Source organism: Hemiscyllium ocellatum, chromosome 44 (genome assembly GCF_020745735.1).
Source record: "Hemiscyllium ocellatum isolate sHemOce1 chromosome 44, sHemOce1.pat.X.cur, whole genome shotgun sequence".
In the NCBI taxonomy this organism is placed as follows: domain Eukaryota; kingdom Metazoa; phylum Chordata; class Chondrichthyes; order Orectolobiformes; family Hemiscylliidae; genus Hemiscyllium; species Hemiscyllium ocellatum.
The window spans coordinates 6,219,953-6,236,526 of record NC_083444.1 but is presented as its reverse complement, the minus strand read 5'-3'; the positions used below and the strand labels follow the sequence as shown (position 1 = coordinate 6,236,526).

At 60.8% G+C, this 16,574-nt stretch overlaps 1 protein-coding gene across 2 annotated transcripts in view; it reads right to left on the bottom strand.

The window, feature by feature from the left end:
• Positions 1-16,574, bottom strand: part of LOC132835135 (calpain-5-like) — a 42,764-nt gene that overhangs the window by 15,578 nt on the left and 10,612 nt on the right. For both annotated transcript variants that reach the window (XM_060854455.1, XM_060854456.1), the window contains exons 6-10: positions 15,001-15,194; positions 13,947-14,024; positions 11,772-11,967; positions 10,120-10,239; positions 224-420 (exon numbers count right to left, since the gene is read on the bottom strand). In XM_060854455.1, the coding sequence (XP_060710438.1) occupies positions 224-420; positions 10,120-10,239; positions 11,772-11,967; positions 13,947-14,024; positions 15,001-15,194 (785 nt within the window). The remainder of the gene's footprint in view (positions 1-223; positions 421-10,119; positions 10,240-11,771; positions 11,968-13,946; positions 14,025-15,000; positions 15,195-16,574) is intronic.

Genomic DNA, 16,574 nt, shown 5'->3' with positions numbered 1-16,574 from the left:
GTGGGGGGTTGGCGATGGGGGAGTGAGGGGGTTGGCGATGGGGGAGTGGGGGGTTGGCGATGGGGGAGTGGGGGGTTGGCGATGGGGGAGTGGGGGTTTGGCGATGGGGGGTGGGGGGTTGGCGATGGGGGAGTGAGGGGTTGGCGATGGGGGAGTGAGGGGGCTTGGCGATGGGGGAACGGTTCGGAAGCCGGGTCAAGGGTCAGGGATCTTCCGAACCCACCTGAGCCTGGAGGTTGTCTCCGTGAAAAGCCGGAGGAGGAATTTTCCGGACTGGCCGGGGTCGAAGGTGCTGGGAATGACCACGTATCGTCCCTGCTTCAGCTCCGACCGGAGAAACACGCTCCGAGAGTTGGAGTAGGTCGTCCCGGTGGCTTGCTGCTGCAGAGCGTGCATCCGGTATTTCCGGTTCTCCTCCACCTGTGGGAATGCCGAGGAGAGTCCGGGGATCACTCACCAGCCATGATAATAAATAAGATTGGGATATGTGGTCGGCATGGACAGGTTGGGCCGAAGGGTCTGTTTCTGTGCTGTACATCACTATGACTCTATTAGCAACAATACGCTCACTCATTCACTCTCCCACTCCCTCACAGTCCACTGGCGGAGGGTCAGTGCTGAGGGAGTGCCGTACTGTCGGAGGGTCAGTGCTGAGGGAGTGGGCACTGCTGGAGGGTCAGTGCTGAGGGAGTGGGCACTGTCGAAGGGTCAGTGCTGAGGGAGTGGGCATTGTCAGAGGGTCAGTGCTGAGGGAGTGGGCACTGTCGGAAGGTCAGTGCTGAGGGAGCGGGCACTGTCGAAGGGTCAGTGCTGAGGGGGTGGGCACTGTCGGAGGGTCAGTGCTGAGGGAGTGGATACTGTCGGAGGGTCAGTGCTGAGGGAGTGGGCACTGTCGGAGGGTCAGTGCTGAGGGAGTGGGCACTGTCGGAGGGTCAGTGCTGATGGAGCGGGCACTGTCAGAGGGTCAGTACTGAGGGAGTGGGCACTGTCAGAGGGTCAGTACTGAGGGAGTGGGCACTGTCGGAGGGTCAGTGCTGAGGGAGTGGGCACTGTCGGAGGGTCAGTGCTGAGGGAGTGGACACTGTCGGAGGGTCAGTGCTGAGGGAGTGGGCACTGTCGGAGGGTCAGTGCTGAGGGAGTGCCGCACTGTCGGAGGGTCAGTGCTGAGGGAGTGGGCACTGTCGGAGGGTCAGTGCTGAGTGAGTGGGCACTATCGGAGGGTCAGTGCTGAGGGAGTGGGCACTGTCGAAGGGTCAGTGTTGAGGGAGTGGGCACTGTCGAAGGGTCAGTGCTGAGGGAGTGGGCACTGTCGGAGGGTCAGTGCTGAGGGAGTGCCGCACTGTCATAGGGTCAGTGCTGAGGGAGTGGGCACTGTCGGAAGGTCAGTGCTGAGGGAGCGGGCACTGTCGAAGGGTCAGTGCTGAGGGGGTGGGCACTGTCGGAGGGTCAGTGCTGAGGGAGTGGATACTGTCGGAGGGTCAGTGCTGAGGGAGTGGGCACTGTCGGAGGGTCAGTGCTGAGGGAGTGGGCACTGTCGGAGGGTCAGTGCTGATGGAGCGGGCACTGTCAGAGGGTCAGTACTGAGGGAGTGGGCACTGTCAGAGGGTCAGTACTGAGGGAGTGGGCACTGTCGGAGGGTCAGTGCTGAGGGAGTGGGCACTGTCGGAGGGTCAGTGCTGAGGGAGTGGACACTGTCGGAGGGTCAGTGCTGAGGGAGTGGGCACTGTCGGAGGGTCAGTGCTGAGGGAGTGCCGCACTGTCGGAGGGTCAGTGCTGAGGGAGTGGGCACTGTCGGAGGGTCAGTGCTGAGTGAGTGGGCACTATCGGAGGGTCAGTGCTGAGGGAGTGGGCACTGTCGAAGGGTCAGTGTTGAGGGAGTGGGCACTGTCGAAGGGTCAGTGCTGAGGGAGTGGGCACTGTCGGAGGGTCAGTGCTGAGGCAGTGCCGCACTGTCATAGGGTCAGTGCTGAGGGAGTGCCGCACTGTCGGAGGGTCAGTGCTGAGGGAGAGGGCACTGTCGGAGGGTCAGTGCTGAGGGAGCGGGCACTGTGGGAGGGTCAGTACTGAGGGAGTGCCGCACTGTCGGAGGGTCAGTGCTGAGTGAGTGGGCACTGCTGGAGGGTCAGTGCTGAGGGAGTGGGCACTGTCGAAGGGTCAGTGCTGAGGGAGTGCCGCACTGTCAGAGGGTCAGTGCTGAGGGAGTGCCGCACTGTCGGAAGGTCAGTGCTGAGGGAGTGGGTACTGTCAGAGGGTCAGTGCTGAGGGAGTGAGCACTGTCGGAGGGTCAGTGCTGAGGGAGTGCCGCATTGTCAGAGGGTCAGTGCTGAGGGAGTGCCGCACTGTCAGAGGGTCAGTGCTGAGGGAGTGCCGCACTGTCGGAGGGTCAGTGCTGAGGGAGTGGGCACTGTCGGAGGGTCAGTGCTGAGGGAGTGGACACTGTCGGAGGGTCAGTGCTGAGGGAGTGGGCACTGTCGGAGGGTCAGTGCTGAGGGAGTGCCGCACTGTCGGAGGGTCAGTGCTGAGGGAGTGGGCACTGTCGAAGGGTCAGTGCTGAGGGAGTGCCGCACTGTCAGAGGGTCAGTGCTGAGGGAGTGCCGCACTGTCGGAAGGTCAGTGCTGAGGGAGTGGGTACTGTCAGAGGGTCAGTGCTGAGGGAGTGAGCACTGTCGGAGGGTCAGTGCTGAGGGAGTGCCGCATTGTCAGAGGGTCAGTGCTGAGGGAGTGCCGCACTGTCAGAGGGTCAGTGCTGAGGGAGTGCCGCACTGTCGGAGGGTCAGTGCTGAGGGAGTGGGCACTGTCGGAGGGTCAGTGCTGAGGGAGTGGACACTGTCAGAGGGTCAGTGCTGAGGGAGTGGGCACTGTCGGAGGGTCAGTGCTGAGGGAGTGCCGCACTGTCGGAGGGTCAGTGCTGAGGGAGTGGGCACTGTCGGAGGGTCAGTGCTGAGTGAGTGGGCACTATCGGAGGGTCAGTGCTGAGGGAGTGGGCACTGTCGAAGGGTCAGTGCTGAGGGAGTGGGCACTGTCGAAGGGTCAGTGTTGAGGGAGTGGGCACTGTCGAAGGGTCAGTGCTGAGTGAGTGGGCACTGTCGGAGGGTCAGTGCTGAGGGAGTGCCGCACTGTCATAGGGTCAGTGCTGAGGGAGTGCCGCACTGTCGGAGGGTCAGTGCTTAGGGAGAGGGCACTGTCGGAGGGTCAGTGCTGAGGGAGCGGGCACTGTGGGAGGGTCAGTACTGAGGGAGTGCCGCACTGTCGGAGGGTCAGTGCTGAGTGAGTGGGCACTGCTGGAGGGTCAGTGCTGAGGGAGTGGGCACTGTCGAAGGGTCAGTGCTGAGGGAGTGCCGCACTGTCAGAGGGTCAGTGCTGAGGGAGTGGGTACTGTCAGAGGGTCAGTGCTGAGGGAGTGAGCACTGTCGGAGGGTCAGGGCTGAGGGAGTGCCGCATTGTCAGAGGGTCAGTGCTGAGGGAGTGCCGCACTGTCAGAGGGTCAGTGCTGAGGGAGTGCCGCACTGTCATAGGGTCAGTGCTGAGGGAGTGCCGCACTGTCATAGGGTCAGTGCTGAGGGAGAGGGCACTGTCGGAGGGTCAGTGCTGAGGGAGCGGGCACTGTGGGAGGGTCAGTGCTGAGGGAGTGCCGCACTGTCGGAGGGTCAGTGCTGAGTGAGTGGGCACTGCTGGAGGGTCAGTGCTGAGGGAGTGGGCACTGTCGGAGGGTCAGTGCTGAGGGAGTGCCGCACTGTCATAGGGTCAGTGCTGAGGGAGTGCCGCACTGTCGGAGGGTCAGTGCTGAGGGAGAGGGCACTGTCGGAGGGTCAGTGCTGAGGGAGTGGGCACTGTGGGAGGGTCAGTACTGAGGGAGTGCCGCACTGTCGGAGGGTCAGTGCTGAGTGAGTGGGCACTGCTGGAGGGTCAGTGCTGAGGGAGTGGGCACTGTCGAAGGGTCAGTGCTGAGGGAGTGCCGCACTGTCAGAGGGTCAGTGCTGAGGGAGTGCCGCACTGTCGGAAGGTCAGTGCTGAGGGAGTGGGTACTGTCAGAGGGTCAGTGCTGAGGGAGTGGGCACTGTCGGAGGGTCAGTGCTGAGGGAGTGCCGCATTGTCAGAGGGTCAGTGCTGAGGGAGTGCTGCACTGTCAGAGGGTCAGTGCTGAGGGAGTGCCGCACTGTCAGAGGGTCAGTGCTGAGGGAGTGGGCACTGTCGGAGGGTCAGTGCTGAGGGAGTGGACACTGTCGGAGGGTCAGTGCTGAGGGAGTGGGCACTGTCGGAGGGTCAGTGCTGAGGGAGTGGGCACTGTCGGAGGGTCAGTGCTGAGGGAGTGCCGCACTGTCGGAGGGTCAGTGCTGAGGGAGTGGGCACTGTCAGAGGGTCAGTGCTGAGTGAGTGGGCACTATCGGAGGGTCAGTGCTGAGTGAGTGGGCACTGTCGAAGGGTCAGTGCTGAGGGAGTGGGCACTGTCGAAGGGTCAGTGTTGAGGGAGTGGGCACTGTCGAAGGGTCAGTGCTGAGGGAGTGGGCACTGTCGGAGGGTCAGTGCTGAGGGAGTGCCGCACTGTCATAGGGTCAGTGCTGAGGGAGTGCCGCACTGTCGGAGGGTCAGTGCTGAGGGAGTGGGCACTGTCGGAGGGTCAGTGCTGAGTGAGTGGGCACTATCGGAGGGTCAGTGCTGAGGGAGTGGGCACTGTCGAAGAGTCAGTGCTGAGGGAGTGGGCACTGTCGAAGGGTCAGTGTTGAGGGAGTGGGCACTGTCGAAGGGTCAGTGCTGAGGGAGTGGACACTGTCGGAGGGTCAGTGCTGAGGGAGTGCCGCACTGTCATAGGGTCAGTGCTGAGGGAGTGCCGCACTGTCGGAGGGTCAGTGCTGAGGGAGAGGGCACTGTCGGAGGGTCAGTGCTGAGGGAGCGGGCACTGTGGGAGGGTCAGTACTGAGGGAGTGCCGCACTGTCGGAGGGTCAGTGCTGAGGGAGTGGGCACTGTCGAAGGGTCAGTGCTGAGGGAGTGCCGCACTGTCAGAGGGTCAGTGCTGAGGGAGTGCCGCACTGTCGGAAGGTCAGTGCTGAGGGAGTGGGTACTGTCAGAGGGTCAGTGCTGAGGGAGTGGGCACTGTCGGAGGGTCAGTGCTGAGGGAGTGCCGCATTGTCGGAGGGTCAGTGCTGAGGGAGTGCTGCACTGTCAGAGGGTCAGTGCTGAGGGAGTGCCGCACTGTCAGAGGGTCAGTGCTGAGGGAGTGGGCACTGTCGGAGGGTCAGTGCTGAGGGAGTGGACACTGTCGGAGGGTCAGTGCTGAGGGAGTGGGCACTGTCGGAGGGTCAGTGCTGAGGGAGTGGGCACTGTCGGAGGGTCAGTGCTGAGGGAGTGCCGCACTGTCGGAGGGTCAGTGCTGAGGGAGTGGGCACTGTCAGAGGGTCAGTGCTGAGTGAGTGGGCACTATCGGAGGGTCAGTGCTGAGTGAGTGGGCACTGTCGAAGGGTCAGTGCTGAGGGAGTGGGCACTGTCGAAGGGTCAGTGTTGAGGGAGTGGGCACTGTCGAAGGGTCAGTGCTGAGGGAGTGGGCACTGTCGGAGGGTCAGTGCTGAGGGAGTGCCGCACTGTCATAGGGTCAGTGCTGAGGGAGTGCCGCACTGTCGGAGGGTCAGTGCTGAGGGAGTGGGCACTGTCGGAGGGTCAGTGCTGAGTGAGTGGGCACTATCGGAGGGTCAGTGCTGAGGGAGTGGGCACTGTCGAAGAGTCAGTGCTGAGGGAGTGGGCACTGTCGAAGGGTCAGTGTTGAGGGAGTGGGCACTGTCGAAGGGTCAGTGCTGAGGGAGTGGACACTGTCGGAGGGTCAGTGCTGAGGGAGTGCCGCACTGTCATAGGGTCAGTGCTGAGGGAGTGCCGCACTGTCGGAGGGTCAGTGCTGAGGGAGAGGGCACTGTCGGAGGGTCAGTGCTGAGGGAGCGGGCACTGTGGGAGGGTCAGTACTGAGGGAGTGCCGCACTGTCGGAGGGTCAGTGCTGAGTGAGTGGGCACTGCTGGAGGGTCAGTGCTGAGGGAGTGGGCACTGTCGAAGGGTCAGTGCTGAGGGAGTGGGCACTGTCGAAGGGTCAGTGCTGAGGGAGTGCCGCACTGTCAAAGGGTCAGTGCTGAGGGAGTGCCGCACTGTCGGAAGGTCAGTGCTGAGGGAGTGGGTACTGTCAGAGGGTCAGTGCTGAGGGAGTGAGCACTGTCGGAGGGTCAGGGCTGAGGGAGTGCCGCATTGTCAGAGGGTCAGTGCTGAGGGAGTGCCGCACTGTCAGAGGGTCAGTGCTGAGGGAGTGCCGCACTGTCATAGGGTCAGTGCTGAGGGAGTGCCGCACTGTCATAGGGTCAGTGCTGAGGGAGAGGGCACTGTCGGAGGGTCAGTGCTGAGGGAGTGCCGCACTGTCATAGGGTCAGTGCTGAGGGAGTGCCGCACTGTCGGAGGGTCAGTGCTGAGGGAGAGGGCACTGTCAGAGGGTCAGTGCTGAGGGAGTGGGCACTGTCGGAGGGTCAGTGCTGAGGGAGTGGGCACTGTCGAAGGGTCAGTGTTGAGGGAGTGGGCACTGTCGAAGGGTCAGTGCTGAGGGAGTGGGCACTGTCGGAGGGTCAGTGCTGAGGGAGTGCCGCACTGTCATAGGGTCAGTGCTGAGGGAGTGCCGCACTGTCGGAGGGTCAGTGCTGAGGGAGTGGGCACTGTCGAAGGGTCAGTGCTGAGGGAGAGGGCACTGTCGGAGGGTCAGTGCTGAGGGAGCGGGCACTGTGGGAGGGTCAGTACTGAGGGAGTGCCGCACTGTCGGAGGGTCAGTGCTGAGTGAGTGGGCACTGCTGGAGGGTCAGTGCTGAGGGAGTGGGCACTGTCGAAGGGTCAGTGCTGAGGGAGTGCCGCACTGTCAGAGGGTCAGTGCTGAGGGAGTGCCGCACTGTCGGAAGGTCAGTGCTGAGGGAGTGGGTACTGTCAGAGGGTCAGTGCTGAGGGAGTGAGCACTGTCGGAGGGTCAGTGCTGAGGGAGTGCCGCACTGTCAGAGGGTCAGTGCTGAGGGAGTGCCGCACTGTCAGAGGGTCAGTGCTGAGGGAGTGCCGCACTGTCATAGGGTCAGTGCTGAGGGAGTGCCGCACTGTCATAGGGTCAGTGCTGAGGGAGAGGGCACTGTCGGAGGGTCAGTGCTGAGGGAGCGGGCACTGTGGGAGGGTCAGTGCTGAGGGAGTGCCGCACTGTCGGAGGGTCAGTGCTGAGTGAGTGGGCACTGCTGGAGGGTCAGTGCTGAGGGAGTGGGCACTGTCGAAGGGTCAGTGCTGAGGGAGTGGGCATTGTCAGAGGGTCAGTGCTGAGGGAGTGGGCACTGTCGGAAGGTCAGTGCTGAGGGAGCGGGCACTGTCGAAGGGTCAGTGCTGAGGGAGTGGGCACTGTCGGAGGGTCAGTGCTGATGGAGCGGGCACTGTCAGAGGGTCAGTGCTGAGGGAGTGGGCACTGTCGGAGGGTCAGTGCTGATAGAGCGGGCACTGTCAGAGGGTCAGTACTGAGGGAGTGGGCACTGTCGGAGGGTCAGTGCTGAGGGAGTGGACACTGTCGGAGGGTCAGTGCTGAGGGAGTGGGCACTGTCGGAGGGTCAGTGCTGAGGGAGTGCCGCACTGTCGGAGGGTCAGTGCTGAGGGAGTGGGCACTGTCGGTGGGTCAGTGCTGAGTGAGTGGGCACTATCGGAGGGTCAGTGCTGAGGGAGTGGGCACTGTCGAAGGGTCAGTGCTGAGGGAGTGGGCACTGTCGACGGGTCAGTGTTGAGGGAGTGGGCACTGTCGAAGGGTCAGTGCTGAGGGAGTGGGCACTGTCGGAGGGTCAGTGCTGAGGGAGTGGGCACTGTCGGAGGGTCAGTGCTGAGGGAGTGCCGCACTGTCATAGGGTCAGTGCTGAGGGAGTGCCACACTGTCGGAGGGTCAGTGCTGAGGGAGAGGGCACTGTCGGAGGGTCAGTGCTGAGGGAGCGGGCACTGTGGGAGGGTCAGTGCTGAGGGAGTGGGCACTGTCGGAGGGTCAGTGCTGAGTGAGTGGGCACTGCTGGAGGGTCAGTGCTGAGGGAGTGGGCACTGTCGAAGGGTCAGTGCTGAGGGAGTGGGCATTGTCAGAGGGTCAGTGCTGCGGGAGTGGGCACTGTCGGAGGGTCAGTGCTGAGGGAGTGGGCACTGTCAGAGGGTCAGTGCTGAGGGAGTGGGCACTGTCGAAGGGTCAGTGCTGAGGGAGTGGGCACTGTCGGAGGGTCAGTGCTGAGGGAGTGGGCACTGTCGGAGGGTCAGTGCTGAGGGAGTGCCGCACTGTCATAGGGTCAGTGCTGAGGGAGTGCCACACTGTCGGAGGGTCAGTGCTGAGGGAGTGGGCACTGTCGGAGGGTCAGTGCTGAGGGAGCGGGCACTGTGGGAGGGTCAGTGCTGAGGGAGTGGGCACTGTCGGAGGGTCAGTGCTGAGTGAGTGGGCACTGCTGGAGGGTCAGTGCTGAGGGAGTGGGCACTGTCGAAGGGTCAGTGCTGAGGGAGTGGGCATTGTCAGAGGGTCAGTGCTGCGGGAGTGGGCACTGTCGGAGGGTCAGTGCTGAGGGAGTGGGCACTGTCAGAGGGTCAGTGCTGAGGGAGTGGGCACTGTCGGAGGGTCAGTGCTGAGGGAGTGGGCACTGTCAGAGGGTCAGTGCTGAGGAAGTGGGCACTGTCAGAGTGTCAGTACTGAGGGAGTGGGCACTGTCGGAGGGTCAGTACTGAGGGAGTGGGCACTGTCGGAGGGTCAGTGCTGAGGGAGTGGGCACTGTCGGAGGGTCAGTGCTGAGGGAGTGGGCACTGTCAGAGGGTCAGTGCTGAGGGAGTGGGCACTGTCGGAGGGTCAGTGCTGAGGGAGTGGGCACTGTCAGAGGGTCAGTGCTGAGGAAGTGGGCACTGTCAGAGTGTCAGTACTGAGGGAGTGGGCACTGTCGGAGTGTCAGTACTGAGGGAGCGGGCACTGTCGGAGGGTCAGTACTGAGGGAGTGGGCACTGTCGGAGGGTCAGTGCTGAGGGAGCGGGCACTGTCAGAGTGTCAGTACTGAGGGAGCGGGCACTGTCGGAGGGTCAGTACTGAGGGAGTGGGCACTGTCGGAGGGTCAGTGCTGAGGGAGCGGGCACTGTCAGAGTGTCAGTACTGAGGGAGTGGGCACTGTCGGAGGGTCAGTGCTGAGGGAGCGGGCACTGTCAGAGGGTCAGTGCTGATGGAGCGGGCACTGTCAGAGGGTCAGTACTGAGGGAGTGGGCACTGTCGGAGGGTCAGTGCTGAGGGAGTGCCGCACTGTCGGAGGGTCAGTGCTGAGGGAGTGGGCACTGTCGGAGGGTCAGTGCTGAGTGAGTGGGCACTATCGGAGGGTCAGTGCTGAGGGAGTGGGCACTGTCGAAGGGTCAGTGCTGAGGGAGTGGGCACTGTCGGAGGGTCAGTGCTGAGGGAGTGGGCACTGTCGAAGGGTCAGTGCTGAGGGAGTGGGCACTGTCGAAGGGTCAGTGCTGAGGGAGTGGGCACTGTCGGAGGGTCAGTGCTGAGGGAGTGCCGCACTGTCGGAGGGTCAGTGCTGAGGGAGTGGGCACTGTCGAAGGGTCAGTGCTGAGGGAGTGGGCACTGTCGGAGGGTCAGTGCTGAGGGAGTGCCGCACTGTCGGAGGGTCAGTGCTGAGGGAGTGGGCACTGTCGGAGGGTCAGTGCTGAGGGAGTGGGCACTGTCGGAGGGTCAGTGCTGAGGGAGTGGGCACTGTCGGAGGGTCAGTGCTGAGGGAGTGGGCGCTGTCGGAGGGTCAGTGCTGAGGGAGTGGGCGCTGTCGGAGGGTCAGTGCTGAGGGAGTGGGCGCTGTCGGAGGGTCAGTGCTGAAGGAGTGGGCGCTGTCGGAGGGTCAGTGCTGAGGGAGTGGGCACTGTCGGAGGGTCAGTGCTGAGGGAGTGGGCACTGTCGGAGGGTCAGTGCTGAAGGAGTGGGCACTGTCGGAGGGTCAGTGCTGAGGGAGTGGGCACTGTCGGAGGGTCAGTGCTGAGGGAGTGGGCACTGTCGGAGGGTCAGTGCTGAGGGAGTGGGCACTGTCAGAGGGTCAGTGCTGAAGGAAGGGAGAGACAGAGAGAGAGATTCTGCCTGGTCACTCACCCGGAAGATTTCGAAGCCGATGGAGAGATTATTCCCAGATCCGTCTTTGCGATACAGTCGCCTGTCTTCCTGCTGGAGTGACATCAGTGCGGAGTCGTCTCTCGGGATTTGGAACACAAACTGGCACAGGGAGAGAGTGCACAGTGAGATCCCAGTGCTGGAGTGACGTGGGAAAATGTTGGAAAGGTAGCAGGGATTTACAACAACAGGGTTAATTCACCGAAATGTTACCGGGACTGACCAGGAGTGTGGGCATGAGAAAGGTCGGATCATCTGGGAATGGGGTAGCAGGATCGATGGGCCGAACAGTCTGCTTCCGTCCCTGTTTCTTCAGTGAAGAAGACAATCTGTATTCCCTAGAATTAGCAAGGTGCAGAGATAATTTCATCCCTCGAGGATAATGCCCAGGGATGTGCAGGTTAGGATGGATTGGCCGTGCTAAATTGTCCCATAGTGCCCAGGGATGTGCAGGTTAGGATGGATTGGCCGTGCTAAATTGTCCCATAGTGCCCAGGGGTGTGTGGGTTAGGGTGGATTGGCCGTGCTAAATTGTCCCATAGTGCCCAGGGATGTGCAGGTTAGGGTGGATTGGCCGTGCTAAATTGTCCCATAGTGCCCAGGGGTGTGTGGGTTAGAGTGGATTGGCTGTGGTAGATGCAGGGAAGGGTGTGATGCTTTTCAAAGGGTCAGTGTAAATTTGATGGGCTGAATGGCCTCTGACATGATTCTACATCACGTTAGGCCAAGATCTGTCCCTCGAGAGAGTTTGGATGACACTCCAACATCGGTCCAAGTTTGGAAGTCTTGTCTGTAGCTGATATCTGAGGGTGGGTTAATTCATATAGACAGCGGGGGTGGAGAGGTTTAGGAGGAAACTCAACATCAACCACGATCTGATGGGAGTCCGAGTACCGGGTAAGAGGGCTGAACAAAATATCCCAGCATTCCTCACAGAAGGGTTAGGAGATAACATTGGAGGCACCGACTGAGGTATCAAGGAGACAGGATAGGGGCTGGAGGGGGTTACAGAGATAGGGAGGGGGTGTAGGGGCTGGAGGGGGTTACAGAGATAGGGAGGGGGTGTGGGGTCTGGAGGGGGTTACAGAGATAGGGAGGGGGTGTAGGGGCTGGAGGAGGTTACAGAGATAGGGAGGGGGTGTAGGGGGTTACAGAGATAGGGAGGGGTGTAGGGACTGGAGGGGGTTACAGAGATAGGGAGGGGGTGTAGGGGCTGGAGGGGGTTACAGAGATAGGGAGGGGGTGTAGGTGCTGGAGGGGGGTACAGAGATAGGGAGGGGGTGTAGGGGCTGGAGGGGGTTACAGAGATAGGGAGGGGGTGTGGGGTCTGGAGGGGGTTACAGAGATAGGGAGGGGGTTACAGAGATAGGGAGGGGGTGTAGGGGCTGGAGGGGGTTACAGAGATGGGGGGGTGTAGGGGGTTACAGAGATAGGGAGGGGGTGTAGGGGCTGGAGGAGGTTACAGAGATAGGGAGGGGGTATAGGGGGTTACAGAGATAGGGAGGGGTGTAGGGACTGGAGGGGGTTACAGAGATAGGGAGGGGGTATAGGGGCTGGAGGAGGGTTACAGAGACAGGGAGGGGCTGTAGGGGTGGAGGGGGGTGATGGGACAGTGAGCGGACTCCCCCACGTACCTGTGGGTTCTGCAGGAAGGTGGTGCGGTTGTTCAGGCAGCCCCCACTCCGGTTCTGAAGGGGATAGGAGCAGACCGTCCATTCACCGAAGAGACTGGCCTCCGCCCAGGTCTTGTGGAAACTGAACAGCGAGGTGTTAATCTGCCGACACACCACCAGGTCGGTGAAATTCCTCACAAAATCCTCAAAGTCCATCCTGGGTCGTCCGGGAGAGGGAAGAAAGGAGAGGGCCTGGGATTAATTCGGCCATTCCTGCTGTCCGGCTTCACACTATGGCAGGCCATTCGGCCCCTTTACCCCCTTGCGTTCCTAAAACACTCCATCCACCACCCCTCACCAGGAACCTTTCTTCCAGAGAGAGACCAACACTGAAGAGGGGAGTATTCCCACACCCTCCTGACTTGTGGATGGCGGGACAGGCTTTGGGGGGGTGAGTCAGGAGGGGGGTTATTCGCTGCAGGATTCCCAGCCTCTGACCTGCTCTTGGAGCGGCTGGGTTTATACGATGAGTTCAGTTGAGTTTCTGGTCAATGGTAACCCCCAGGATGGTGATAGTGGGGGGGAATTCAGTGATGGCAGCACCATGGAATGTCAAGGGATGGTGGTTATTGGTGATGGTCATAGCTTGGCATCTGTGTGGCACAAATGTTACTTGCCACTTGTAGGCCCGAGCCTGGATATTGTCCAGATCTTGCAGCCACATGGACAAGGACTGTTTCAGTATCTGGGGAACGGTGTAATCATCAGGGAGCATCCCCAATTCTGACCTTATGGTGGAGGGAAGGACATTGATGGATGGTTGGGCCTAGGACACTACCTTGAGGGACTCCTGCAGAGATGTCCTGGGGCTGAGATGACTGACCTCCAACAACCACCACCATCTTCCTCTGTGCCAGGTATGACTCTAACCAGTGGAGACTTCACCCTCGATACCCATGGGCTCCAGTGGTGCCACACTCAGTCGGATGCGGCCTTGATGCCAAGGGCGATCTCCAGCTCAGTTAGGGTTCAATGGGTCAACCAGGTAAAACCTCAATTTCCAACAACCCTGCATTTGTCCAGCACCTTTATTATCCCCCTGGGTGGGTGTGTGTGTGGGGGGGAGGTGGAGATAAAGAGGGTGGTGGGGACGGGGTGGGGATCGGTGAGGACTGGGAGAGGGTACGACCTGGGTCGGTCAATGGGGGGAATGGTTCCGGTTGGAGGTGGGGGAAGGGGGAAGGGAAGGGGAGAGGGGCTGGGAAAGGATCCGTGGGATGGAGGTGGAGGCAACTTGAAATTGGAGGGCCCAACGTCGAGTCCTCCAGGCTGTAGGCCGCTCAGGGAGAAGGGGGGAGGTGTTGTTCCTTCAAGTTGTGGTTTGGTTCGTCAGAGAGCTAGAGCAGGGATGTCCTGCTGAGATTCCGGGCAGACTGCGTTTGGAATACCGTGAGCAGTTTCGGGCCCTGTATCCAGGCAGGGATGGGCTGGCCTTTGGAGGTGGGGTCCAGAGGGGGGTTTACAAGAACGATCCCGGGGGGTGAAGGGCTTGTCACATGGGGAGCGGTCGAGGACTCCGGGTTCTGTACCCGATGGGGTTGAGAACGATGATGGGGGTTGGGGGAATCAGATTGAAACGTACAGAATACCGAGAGGCCTGGGACAGAATGGGGAGGGGAGGGTGGGGGAAGGTGTTTCCACCGCTCAGAGAGACGAGGAACCCCAAGGCACAGCCTCAGGGTGAGGGGAGGGACTGAGGGGGGGAGGAATTTCTCCAGTCGGGGGGTGGGGTCTCTGTGGGACTCACAGGGGGGGGGGTGGAGGGGAAGACATGGAGTCTTCAAGGACAGAGAGAGAGAGAGAGAGAGAGATAGGTTCCTGATTAGTGAGGGGGGGGGAGGGTTACGGGGCTGAGAAACAGGTCGGCCATGATGGAATGGCGGAGCAGACTCAATGGGCCGAATGGCCCTCATTCTGCACCTGTATTGTACGGTCTCAAGGTCTAAAACGTTTTAAGGGAGATGGGGGGAGAGACGGAGGGAAAACCCCAGAATCTTGGAACGTACGCTCCCCCAGCGGCGATGGGAATGGGAGGGCACAGAGGGTGGGATTACAGAAGAGGTCAGAGTTGGAAAGGGGGAGGGGAGAGCTCAGGTCGGAGGGGCCGATTGACCAAGGGGGTATGAGAAACCTTACCAGAACTCTCCATCATCTCGGACGGTCACTCCTATATTTTCCCTCTCCGCCTTGCTGATCTTCTGCCACTCTTCAGACCTACAGAGACCATCAGAGGGTTAGAGGTCCCTGGTTCGAGGGCACTTGGCCGCGTCTGAGGGCAGGGTGTGGTCCAGCAGCAGATATCCGCCATGTTCTCCCCAAACCCCACCCTCCCCCCACTCCCACGGCCAATCGCTTGGCAATGACATTGAGACCCAGGGCCACATTGGGTTGGGCATTCCAACATGGCTGTCATGGCTATCCCACAATCCCCTGGGGTTTTGTTGCCCATCATCCCCTCCCCCAGGCCCTCCCTGACTCCACCTCAAACTTATTGGCTAAGCTATGACCTTTCAACTCTTTGGCCTTCTCAGGGATGGGGGAGACAGTGTAGAGGGAGCTTTACTCTGTACCTACCCCGCCCACCCTGGGATGGGGGAGATAGTGTAGAGGGAGCTTTACTCTGTACCTACCCCGCCTGTCCTGGGATAGGGGAGACAGTGTAGAGGGAGCTTTACTATGTATCTACACCGCCCATCCTGGGATGGGGGAGACAGTGTAGAGGGAGCTTTACTCTGTATGTAACCCTGTGCTGTCCCTGTCCTGGGATGGGGACAGTGTAGAGGGAGCTTTACTCTGTACCTAACCCTGTGATGTCCCTGTCCTGGGGAGTATTTGATGGGGGACAGTGTAGAGGGAGCTTTACTCTGTATCTAACCCCATGCTGTCCCTGTCCTGGGATGGGGACAGTGTAAAGGGAGCTTTACTCTGTATCTAACCCCGTGCTGTCCCTGTGCCTGGGAGTGTTTGATGGGGACAGTGTAGAGGGAGCTTTACTCTGTATCTAACCCTGTGCTGTCCCTGTGCCTGGGAGTGTTTGGTGGGGACAGTGTAGAGGGAGCTTTACTCTGTATCTAACCCCGTGCTGTCCCTGTGCCTGGGAGTGTTTGATGGGGGATTCAGAGTTGTGGCCCTCACTGAACACCTCCCCCGCCAACCCAATGGAACGGTCCGTCCCTCCATCCGCACTGACCCGTCGCTCCACGGGCCGTTCCATTCGGTGCTGCCCCACGGGTTCCGCATCCGGATCATGTAGAGTTTCTCCTGCTTGAAGAAGGCCATGAGCCCTTGGCCGACACGGACCTTGCGGACGTCGGTCACCCCGTAGGCGTGGCCCTTCACCAGGCCGCAGTCCATCTGGGCTTCCAGCTGCTCGCCGGGATCCGGCTGGACACGGTACGAGAGAAAACAAACATGGCCGTGGGGTGGGGGAGGGGAGGGGAGGGGACGGGCGCGGGGGGAAGACGTCAATGGAGGCGTTTCACGTCAACCCCCCCCCCTCACCACCTTCTCCCTTCCCTCCCTCTGTCCCCCCCACCCCCCTCACCGTCGGGAATGTCTATCACGCACCGGCTCTCGTCGCCAGCCAACAACAACCCGCATTCCTGTAGGGCCGGGCAGCCAACTCCCTCGGCCGCCTTTGCACGACAAAGCAAGGTCCCGGGGAGCACGGGAGGGAATTCTCACCGCCCTCCCAACGGCAGCTGGGGGCGCGCCGGAGAGTTTTCCCCCCGCCGAAGGGAACGTTCGGCCCGTCTAGCACATCCCCGCCCCTGCATTCCTCGCCGCGATCAGAGTAAGACCGGGGATCGAATCTGTCGAGGGAGTCGCTCCTCCGTTATTCCTGGTCCGTTTCGGGTTGGGGGTGGGAGGGGGTGAGGTCTCTGGGCAAGGATGGCCTCTGCTGCCCGTCCCTAATTGCCCCCTTCGTGACGATTGGGGCGGGGTTATCTCGGAGGCTACAGGTCTGGGGACATGTCTATCCACCAGCTCGGATAAGGAGGACCGTTTTCCCTGGAGCGTCGGAGGCTGAGGGGTGACCTTATAGAGGTTTATAAAATCATGAGGGGGGTATGGGTAGGGCAAATAGACAAAGTCTTGTCCCTGGGGTAGGGGGAGTCCAGAACTAGAGGGGCAGATGGAGGGAGGGGCTGTTCCATTGGGTCAGCGGGTGGAAGGGGGAGGTGTTGTTCAGTGAGGGTCAGGACTCTATCCCCTTCAACACAATCCCAACTCAGGGACAGCACAGGGTTAGATAGAGAGTAAAGCTCCCTCTACACTGTCCCCATCAAACACCTCCAGGACAGGGACAGCAGAAGGTTAGATAGAGAGTAAAGCTCCCTCTACACTGTCCCCCATCAAACACCTCCAGGACAGGGACAGCAGAAGGTTAGATACAGAGTAAAGCTCCCTCTACACTGTCCCCCATCAAACACCTCCAGGACAGGGACAGCAGAAGGTTAGATACAGAGTAAAGCTCCCTCTACACAGTCCCCATCCAACACTCCCAGGGCAGGGAGAGCACGGGGTTAGATACAGAGTAAAACTCCCTCTACACTGTCCTCCATCCCAGGACAGGGACAGCACAGGGTGAGATACAGAGTAAAGCGTCCTCTACATTGTCCGCACATCAAACACTCCCCAGGACAGGGACAGCATAGGGTTAGATATAGAGTAAAGCTCTCTCTACACTGTCCCCCATTGCAAGACAGGGACCTTATGGGTTTAGGGTGAGAGGGGAAAGATATAAAAGAGACCTAAGGGGCA